Below are 10619 nucleotides of genomic sequence, written 5' to 3'. Positions count from 1 at the left end.
GAAGAAATTAAGGACCATCTGGTAAATATGCCGCAATTGGGCAATACCTTGGAGGAAGTTATTTCACAGGTATTGCAATTAGAACTCAGAATTCGTCATAGGAGTGCTGAGAGATCTCGGTCCCCTATACTAGAGGCTCCTCGGCTATCACCTTTCAGATCTGCCGACTCGGAACAACCTATGGAAATAGCCCGCACCCGGTTAACCCCTGAAGAACGAGAGAGGCGCCAACGAGAGGGTCGCTGCCTGTACTGTGGGAAACTTGGACACTTTAAAGCGGCCTGCCCTGCTGCATACTCATCCTTGAGGCGCCGCCCACCTTCTCGGAATCCTAAGGTGAGTGAGAATACTCAATTCCCTCAGTTTTCCTCAGGATTTTTTATTTGTTCTACCTTATTCTGGGGTAATGAAAGGAGACCTCTTCTTGCTTTTATAGACTCGGGGGCGGCAGGAAACTTTATAGACGCCTCCGTCGCTCGAGCTTGGAAACTACCCTTGACCCTGGTGTCTACCCCTCTTCGTGTCCAGTCCATTGATGGCTCCCCCGTATCTCCAGGACTTATTAGGTGGCAAACGGAAATTATAAGCCTGCAGATAGGTGCCACCCATGTGGAAGACATCTGGTTTTATCTCCTGGAGACTCCAACACATCCTCTGGTGCTAGGCTTTCCTTGGCTACAGCAGCATGACCCACACATTTCTTGGTCCCATAAAGAGATTGTAGCTTGGGGACCCAGATGTATTAGAAAATGCTGTCGCCTACCAGTGAAGATTGCACTCATGGCGACGTCCCCTTCAGGGGTTCCTACCATACCCCCTCAATACTCTGATCTACAGGAAGCCTTTAATGAGCAGGAGGCCTTGGCCCTCCCCCTCATCGACCATAATATTGTGCCATTGACCTTTTGCCTGGTACTATCCCTCCCAAAGGTCGTATTTTTCCACTCTCCAATTCTGAGTCTGAGGCCCTGAAAGTCTATATACAAGATTCTCTGAAGGCTGGGCTTATACGTCCATCCTCTTCACCAGCATGTGCCAGTTTTTTTTTTGTGGAAAAGAAGGATGGTGGGCTCCGTCCCTGTATCGACTATCGTGGCCTCAATGAGATCACCATCAAGAATCGGTACCCTTTGCCTCTAATTCCAGCAGCACTTGAGTCTGTGCATGGAGCCAAGATCTTTACAAAACTGGATTTACGAGGGGCCTATAACCTAATCCGCATTCGGGAGGGGGATGAATGGAAGACGGCATTTATGACAACCCATGGACATTACGAATATTTGGTCATGCCCTTTGGTTTGGTTAATGCTCCAGCAGTGTTTCAATCTTTTATCAATGACATCTTTCGTGATCTCCTACAAAGATTTGTCTTGGTTTATCTAGATGACATATTTCTGATTCCTTCCAGGATCATGTTCTCCATGTCAGAGAAGTACTCTCCCGGCTCATTAAGAATAAACTATATGTCAAACTAGAGGATTCACTTTTTAGGGTACGTCATCTCGCCGGAGGGGGTGGAAATGGATTCGAGTAAAGTCTCGGCGATTACTGATTGGCCCACTCCCAAGAATCTCAAACACATTCAATGATTTCTCGGCTTTGCTAACTTTTACAGGAAGTTTATTCGAAACTTCAGCTCGGTGGTCACTCCCATAACCTCTTTGACCCGTAAAGGACCTAAACAAGGGAAATGGACCCCTCAAGCCGAAGAAGCATTTCAGTGTCTGAAACACCTGTTCACTACAGCCCCCATCCTAAAACACCCTGATCCAACTTTGCCCTTTGTGGTCGAAGTGGATGCTTCTGGCCATGGTGTGGGTGCTGTTCTCTCCCAACGTCATGGAGAAAAACAGATTCTTCATCCCTGTGCCTTCTTCTCTAAGAAGTTATCCCCTGCCCAAATGAACTACGATGTCGGTAACCGTGAGCTCTTGGCCATTAAGCTGGCATTGGAGGAATGGAGGCACTGGTTAGAGGGTGCTCATCACCCTTTTTTAATTTACACTGATCATAAAAACCTGGAGTATCTGCAGTCGGCCAAACGTCTTTGTCCTCGCCAGGCTAGGTGGTCCCTTTTTTTTTCCAGATTCCATTTCTTGATCACCTACACTCCAGGTTCCAATAACATCAAGGCAGACGGCCTTTCACGGATCCACGACCCCCCTGAGGCCGAATTGATTCCAGAACCCATCATCCCGTCTGGTAAGTTCCTGGCAGCGGTAAGATGGGACATTGAGGTAATTGTCCGACGAGCCTTGGTAGGGCAGACGGTACCTCCTCAGTGCCCTCAGGACAAGTTATTTGTCTCTAATTCAGTCAGATCGGCAGTTTTACAATGGGGACACGACTCCCGTTTCGCTGGACACCCTGGATTCCACCGTACCTTGGATTTCATCTCCAGAGACTTCTGGTGGCCAACTATGGCCAAGGATGTCAAGGAATATGTCCAGGCCTGCTCTATCTGCTCCCAAATGAAGTCTTCCCGGATGAGGGCAGCGGGCCTTCTTCAACCCTTACCCATCCCGGACCGTCCTTGGACCCACCTCTCAGTAGATTTTATTACTGACCTTCCACCCAGCCATGGACACACGACTATTATGGTGGTGGTAGACCGTTTTTCCAAATCTGCTCATTTTATTCCCCTACCATCTTTACCTACAGCTCGAGAACTAGCAGAATTGTTTGTACAGCATATCTTCCGACTGCATGGCATCCCTAAGGATATTGTTTCTGATAGGGGTCCTCAGTTTGTCTCCCGGTTTTGGAGGTCCTTCTGTAAGTCACTGGGCGCCTCAGTCTCACTTACCTCAGCTTATCACCCTCAGGCCAACGGTCAGACAGAACGAATGAATCAGGAACTGCTGACCCATTTACGGACTTATATCTCCTCTACCCATGATAACTGGGTGTCCTTGCTCCCATGGGCAGAGTATGCACACAATTCTTTGTATACCACATCTACTGGCATGTCTCCCTTTAAGTGTGCTTTAGGTTATCAGCCTCCTCTTATCCCTGACTCCCATCCCAACACAGAGGTACCTTCGGTTCAGGACTACATCTCTAACCTGAAGACCTTCTGGAGGAAGGCCAAAGCCACCCTTCTTCGCACCTCAGCTCAGCAGAAGAAGGTGACTGATCGGCGCCGTCGTATCTCACCCAGACTTCGACGTGGTCAGTTTGTTTGGTTATCTACTCGTAACCTCCCTCTTAAGCAACCTTCTGGCAAGCTTGCTCCCAGGTACATTGGTCCTTTTCGTGTCCTCGCCCAGATCACCCCTGTAACTTACAGACTGGCCTTGCCTCCTACCCTTCGGATCCACCCTACTTTCCATGTTTCCCTCCTTAAACCCTTTCACAGATCCACCCTGTCTAAACCGCAACAAAAACCCCCACCGCCTCGAGTAATTGATGGACTCCCTGCTTACACGGTCAATAAAATCCTGGATACCTGATGGTCTCGTGGATCCCTACAATATCTCGTCGATTGGGAAGGCTACGGTCCGGAGGAGCGCTCGTGGGTTTCGGAGAAGGATATTCTGGACCCCAACCTCATCCAAGACTTCCACCTTAACTTCCCGGATCGTCCCGTTAGGGCGTCAGGAGCCGCCCATAGAGGGGGGGGTAATGTTACGATCCCTGCCTATCGGCAATGGAGGAGGCAGAAGTAGGCGTAGCCCCTATCCATCAGTTCACCTATCAGTTTTCCCATTCACCACCACACCCCCGTCTCATTCTACTTAAACACCTGTCCTTCCCTAACTCGTTGCTCAGTATTGGTTTTCCCTTTCGAGCTCCCTGGTTGCGCTACTTCTACTCTGTGTTCGTCTTGGATTTCGGTTTGCGGTTTTTCCCTTTGGACTTCGGCTTTTCGGATCTCGGCTTGGATTGGTACTTTCGCTCTGTTTTGGATCACTGGCTACCTCTGGATTCTTGGATTGCTCTACGGACTACGACTTCGGATCACGCTTCGGCTTCGGTACTCGTTCCCTTTCAGATATCTTGCTTCCCCTGGACTCTCGGCTCGTTCCTACGATTACGGTTTGCTTTCGGATTACGACTTGGCTTTGTTCGCTCCTGCAAGTGGGTTCACTCACTGGTTCGGTCCCTATTACCGAACCCTTAACACAATGGAGGCATTTTCTGGGCCAGTGATACAAGATATGACAAAATAGCAGATGTGATTCCAATTAAGCACTTCAAATGTTTGTCCAGAATGCTTCACTTCCAAAATAACCTGGTCCCTGAGTCCCAAGAAGACCGGCTGGTGAATATCAGGCCTGTGATAGACCATATGAGAATGAAATGCTCTCAAATTGAAAGTGAAAATCAGTTCTCGATTGATGAAATGATGGTGCCTTACAAAGGTTGAAAAGCTGGACGTCTGCGCTAGTACCTACCTGCCAAACCCAAGAAATAGGGTTTTAAGATCTTTCTGCGTGCTGGGGTATCTGGTTTTGTGTATGACTTCTTTGTCTACATGGGGAAGTCTACATTTGATGGTGCTACACAAATTCCACTCAAAGAGTTTGGTTTAGGGGCCAATGTAGTTTTGCATCTTTGCAAAACCATCAGGAACCCCCCTGACTGTGTGGTCTACTTTGACAACTTCTTCACATCTCTTGCTAACCTATTTGAAGGATTCCATGGGCCTCAGAAGTTTGGGACCATTCGAAAGAATCGCTTGATGGGCTGCAAACTGGAAGATGATCAAGAACTACTGAAAAGAGGAAGAGGTAGTTTTGACTACCGAGTTGAAAACGATGCACAGCTTGCAATAATCAAATGGGCTAACAGCAAAACCGTCACCTTGGTTAGCACATGTGCTTCTGTGATGCCTGTGGGTGAAGTGAAGCGCTTCTCAAAGAAGAAGAGAAGACAGATATCTGTCCCATGTCCACAGATCGTGGCAGAATACAACCATCACATGGGAGGTGTGGACTTGGCTGACATGATGATTGCATTATATCGCACTCCAGCCAAGTCCCATCGGTGGTACCTTTGCATATTCTGGCAACTGATAGACATTGCTGTGAATAATGCATGGTTACTCTATCGGCGTGACGCAGCAGCAATTGGTCCAGTAAAGCTGAAGAAACTGAAGGCCTTCAGGCTAGATGTTGCCAAAGGTCTCATCTATCCAGAAAAACAAAAAAGAGGCCACCCTTTGCTAGGAAATGAGAATGATGCACCAGTGAGGGTTGTCAAGCAGCCAAAGGTCCCACAGCCTATAGATGAAATGTGCTACGATGGAAACAGCCACTACCCAGTTCTGTCTGTGAAAGGGAGATGCAGGATGTGCCCTGATGGACAGACTTCCATCAGGTGTGAGAAGTGTAATGTCAGGCTTTGCATTGTCACTGGACAAAATGCACGCAACTGCTTACGCAGCTTCCATCTTCGATTAAATACTGTTGAACATAAGGACAGGTTCATAGTACCAGTATTAAAAAAACAATGCAATTTTTGCAATTTTTTGCCCAAATGAATAGGGGTTTTTGTATGATTTTACATTTTTGAACACTAGAGTAACTTGTAAGTTTTAAGTTTTAACACCAGTTGTAGTTTTTTAAACACCAAAGCAAGTAGGGATAACGGTGTATTGTATGCTTGGCATTCATTTTTTTAATGAAACATGAAACTTAGTGAGTTTTAATGGTTTTATGGTTCTTTTGACTATGTGAGCAGTTGCCAAAAACAGTTCGGATGTATACCCCAAATGGGCACCGTATCCTGTGGGATATAGTTTGTAAAATGGAAAATAAACACCCAGTTTTGAAAGAACTTATGTAATTGTGTTATTTGAGACAAAATACACTAATACACAAAGTTTTTTGGTACTTGCCCATTAAAGGCTTAACGTCTCTGTCTGTGCTATGTGTGGGGTAGGTGCTGTACAGTGACTTTGCTGAGTCTCTCCTGTACCTGCTGCACCACACACTGCAGCAAAACATCAGCCCAGCCGGACTGCAGGAAGCACTTGAGGTCAAAACTGTATGCTATTGTGATTTGGAAGTATGGTATCAGAGTATTACAGACTTTCATTCTGTCTGCCAATTACTGTAGATGTCTCAAAAGTTACAAGCTATATATAATATAATATTTCTGTAGTTCTTACTGGTACATATTGACTAAATATGGAGTCAAATCTCCTATATTTGTGTACAAGGTAAATATTAAAGGGGTGTGTGAGCATTGTATATTAGAACAATACTAATTGTGTTGTTGGTTTTTAAAACTGTCATTTACTCTATCATGACACTCACTGTCTTTTCCTTGTTTTCCTCAGCCTATGCAAGCCTGGCTCAGCTCTGCCCATACCTGGGAGAGAGTGAGAGCCATTGAAATCACAAAAGCATTTCTCCTGTTCTACCTTGAGAACTTTAATCCCATGGTGAGAAAGAATGTGGTGCTTTCTGTATGACACAACAGCAACATCAGTGTGTCATCTGTTACCATGGGACCTGCTGTTACTGGACTGCTGTAGGAGATATTACAGACAGCTTTGCCTGACAAACTGGGGTTATACTGTATATTAACAAAGTGAAATTCTTTTTAGGGAAAATATATTTTTAATTAAGCACACCTGTGATCACATGATATGAGGAATTGAAGGAAAACTATCAGTTCATGGTTGCCATAAATGTAATTCCACAGCTGAAGCAGACTCATCAGACTCATCTCTGGAATATGTTCTCTGTCCCACAATAACTTGATGATCCCTGTTGTGGAGTTCCTAGGACTCCTCTTCCCCCGGTGCTGTGATACAGAGCCATCTGTCAGGGACTTCAAGACTGTTTATAGACAGTGACCTTTTATCTGATATGGACAATGAGATCTTTGTCTAGCAAGAATTAATATCTAAAATATCTGAGAATCTCTAAGAGACAGTTTGTATCCTGTGTGTTAAATCCATGCTGTTTCTCTGCAGGTGGAGCTCACAAAAGCTGTATCTCAAGGGTCTGAAAGAATCAGTCTTCATGGAGCTTGACCAAGGCACAGTCAGGGTCTCCTGCTCTGCTGTCACTCAGGTAAGGCCAGTCTCTAACACAGCCATGGCAAGGACCTTGGCATGCAGTCTGAAAATTATAGCGCAAAGCAGTAAATACTGAAAACTGCTTTACTTTGCTGTTTCTTAGTGTGTCTGTAATTACTTCATTATATTGTTTAATTATGAATTGGACTGGGATTGAGATTTTCAGGTAATTGGTTTAGTTCCATCACAAATTTTGTTCTTTCAATATAGTGGGGTGGCAAAAGGTTCCTGCTTGTTAGTGTGTTGTTACATTTGCAGTGACCTCCTGAAGGAAGGTATTGTCTTGTCTGAACCTCTGTGCTCCCTGTTTACTTAGTCCCAAGATAATGATACCTCCTACACTGGCTTGTCCTGAGGAGATGGAGCCTGATACTCTCTCTGTCTCTGTTTCCCAGCTGGTGAGTTGATTGCTCCCTCAGCACCAGCTGAAAATCATGTAAAGAAGTTTGTTTGACAGGCTGCTGCTGGACTCCCAGCCCAGCTGCTCCAGTGCAGCGTGTATCACCATCACACACCTCTTCCAGGCTCAAAGCAAGGAGCTGGCCAGCATGGTGAGGACATAACAGCATCGTCATCATTCATAGACAACAGCCTTATACTTTCAGCACCCTGATGTGGTCTGTTGGCGTACTAGAGAAGGAGAGTGCTAATAAGTCCATGAAAGCTGCACTGACCACTTTTTATTTTCTTAGAGTACCATTGCCTCTTACTAACTGAGAGACTCACTGTGCTGGATCTGTGAGCAGGGACACAACTGCTTAATCATAGGGTCTCCTTCAGAAATGCCCCTTTTCAGCTCCTGAAAAGAAAAGGTGTTTTTGTAATTTAAGATACCAGGAGCAGCACAAGGATATTCCAGCGAGAGAAATACTCAAAGTCTTATGCCAGCTTCCATAGCAGCAAAGTGATTGGTCCCTGATGTTCTTGTTCCCTCTAGTTTCCTGACATCCTGCGAGTCTTTGTCTGCTGCTGGACTCTGGATGAGTGTGTGAAGGAGTGTTTGAGGGATGGGATTGTGTGTTTGGCATCACACAACCTCAAACATACCATCAGCTTCCTGCTGACTTGCACATCTCATTGTGAGAGGTAACGCACTGGGACACTGGAGTGCCAATACAGACCTAATAACTATGCTTAAAAAATCAAGCAAACACAAAATATAAAAAGAGTGCTGCAGTAAATTGCCCATTGATGCTGTGTGTTTAATTCCAGATCGCATTTTAATTAATTGCCCTACAGCAACAACAGGAGAGTGAAACTGTCTCGTTGTGTACCTTTCATCTCACTCAAGGAGGTGTGGCAGGCCCTCAGTGCCAGCCAGGTGGCACGCAAGATTGAGAAGCTCATGGGTGATTACCTCTGCCTGACCAAGGGAAAGAAGATGGGTGATCTGGCCATGACTGTAATTAACCATTGAGTCGATCACCTGCCATTTCAAACTGGCAGATTAAATAGCAATACTGTGCTCGATATACAGTGTGGCAGTGCTTTTTATCTCTCTGTAACACTTGTCCCAGCTGTCACATACATCTAATCGGACTCAAATCTTTCCCTCATTCCTCAGGCACACACATATGGCAAGGAGCAGCTGGCAGCACAGGATTCAAACCTGGCACAGCAGGAAACCCATGTGGAGCCAGTTGTCCTGCGGTCTCTATCAGGGCTGATGACCATCATGTCCGACTGGGAGAAAAGTCAGGCCAAGTTGCTGCTGCCCTGTGTGTACCAAAGGGTCAAGCTCTGCCTGGAAAGTGTAGGTTTTGGGGGTTCCATTATTCAAATGTGTTTCTCCATAAAATCCAAGGAGAATTGTTACATGTAATAATTCATATTTATCAATCACAGTATTTGCACAGTTAGCAACAGTGACACTGGAGTTAACAGCAAGTATTTTTTGCATGTAAAAGTGAACAGAAGTGGGAAGATAATGGATTGTTTTTGTAAAATACCCCTCATTTCCTGCATCTTTCTTACAGGAAAGCCATGAAGTCCGCTGGGGTTGTATGCTTCTTATAGGGCAGCTGGTCAGGCTGGGTTCAGAGGATGCTGACATGAAAAAAGAAGTCCACAGCTCCCTGGTGATCCTGCTGCTCAACCTCTCTGACCCCATTCCAGAGTAAACCCAGGTAAAGACACATACCTGTACCACAGAAGATGACTACAGTGGCGTCCCTGGTCTTTCTGCTGTGCAGGACACACCTTTGGGTTTAACAAAATTTCAGTACTTCTTACAGGTGTAGCTAGAGCTGACAGTTTCCATAAAGTCTCAGTCAGTTGTGCCATTCTTCTCTTGACCAGTCAGAACATTTTGAGACGTAGAAAATATGTGTTGCCAAATACTGTTAAGATTTTGTGGTATCAAGGAATAAACAGAAAAGGTCATTTTTCTTTGTCTTCAAAATAATTAAAACAATAAATGTCACATTACTGTCACATTTATTATTGTCACTTTTAAGCTTCAAAATACAGATGTTAAAGAATATTTTGTGTCTTCAGTGAATTTATTTCCCTCATATTAGATTTGTTTTTAATTAAAGTGTTAATAATTTGCCTATGAAAATGATTACGTAAGACTTACATACATTTTCTGACTTTACCAAAGCAGAATATTAGATAACTTATCTGTCAGAAGTGAATTGTTTGAAGAATAATTTAACAGCAGGCTTTAGCTGTACAGACCACATACTTGCAATGCATAAATTGAAATCACAGTCAGACTTTTCTTTCATCAGGTTGGTGCATACGTCCCACTTTGTGAATCATAACCAAACCAAATGGCTTTTTTGAGCAGTTTGGGATATGAGCCATGTTTCACAAAGCACATGATGGCTTAAAAAGTCCAAATCTTAAAAATTTGTTTCTGTGAATGTGACATTTACAAATTTTCTATTCACCCAGCTGCAATGATTCACAAGAATTTTGGCCTCACATTAATTGGCCTTTTTGTCCCACGATTCATGATAAAACCTACCAGCTTTTTTCCCCAAGTCTTTTATGAGTGGTCTTTGAAATTGAGGAAGAAAAAAGTCATTACCTTCATTGTTTTCTAGCAAGTTTAGAAATCCAAATACTTCTTACAGGTACTATCATTGTTGTACAGAAATATTTGAGTGCTAGTTTATCTTTTTGGTAAACTACCAATCTTATTTTTTCAGTTTTTCTCCTGTGTGAATATTAACCCTGGTTTTAATTGGTCTGGCTTTTTCTAGGCCTTCAGGACAGCTCTGAGGCCTCTGTTCCATCAATGGACTTCCCAGTTATCTAAGCGTTTCTGGAGGAGAGCTTAAGCCAGGACAAGGAGCTGAATGTAATCCAGTTCATTAAGGACATGGCCAGCATCCTGGTGAGTGAGGATCTCCTGGGACTGTCTTCTGGATTGATGGAATGTGAAGAGGGCACTCATAAGGCACTGACTGCTGCCTAGCATTTCTACCTTTGCAACTGCTGTAGTATTCCATCTGATTTTTGCCATTAATTGTAACTAAGATAAGCTTTGCAGAAACAAAACAGTGTGTGTCCTAATTTAAAGTGTACTGTGTGAAATGTCTGTAGATGACTTCACATATAACATCACAAATGTCATATG

The 10619-nt window shown here is 44.4% G+C and overlaps 1 protein-coding gene across 3 annotated transcripts; it reads left to right on the top strand.

Moving 5' to 3' along the window:
- The first annotated feature begins 6946 nt into the window (after positions 1 to 6946).
- LOC148658463 (maestro heat-like repeat-containing protein family member 1 homolog) lies at positions 6947 to 10419 on the top strand. 3 transcript variants are annotated; one of them, XR_015940554.1, is made up of 5 exons: positions 6947 to 7028; positions 7429 to 7584; positions 7971 to 8786; positions 9010 to 9159; positions 10243 to 10419. XR_015940554.1 is itself a non-coding variant. In XM_088641946.1 (5 exons), exons 2-4 carry the CDS (start codon positions 7582 to 7584, stop codon positions 9151 to 9153), a joined length of 336 nt encoding a protein of 111 aa, XP_088498072.1. In that variant the 5' UTR covers positions 6947 to 7028; positions 7429 to 7581; the 3' UTR covers positions 9154 to 9159; positions 10243 to 10419. The 3 variants fall into 3 exon arrangements, 2 of the variants coding, with proteins under 2 accessions (XP_088498072.1, XP_088498073.1); XM_088641946.1 differs by having other exon boundaries at positions 8598 to 8786; XM_088641947.1 differs by having other exon boundaries at positions 7350 to 7584; positions 8598 to 8786.
- Positions 10420 to 10619: the final 200 nt, after the last annotated feature.

This window comes from Lepisosteus platostomus, chromosome 7, assembly GCF_059453375.1.
Source record: "Lepisosteus platostomus isolate fLepPlt1 chromosome 7, fLepPlt1.hap1, whole genome shotgun sequence".
Classification (NCBI taxonomy): domain Eukaryota; kingdom Metazoa; phylum Chordata; class Actinopteri; order Semionotiformes; family Lepisosteidae; genus Lepisosteus; species Lepisosteus platostomus.
The sequence above is the reverse complement of the archived record's forward strand: the minus strand, read 5'-3'. Positions and strand labels throughout refer to the sequence as shown.

Excerpts from the sequence above, each read along its gene's own strand:
- LOC148658463 (XM_088641946.1), top strand. Across the intron at positions 8,787-9,009 it reads TCAAGCTCTGCCTGGAAAGT|GAAAGCCATGAAGTCCGCTG; the intron begins GTAGGTTTTGGG and ends TCTTTCTTACAG.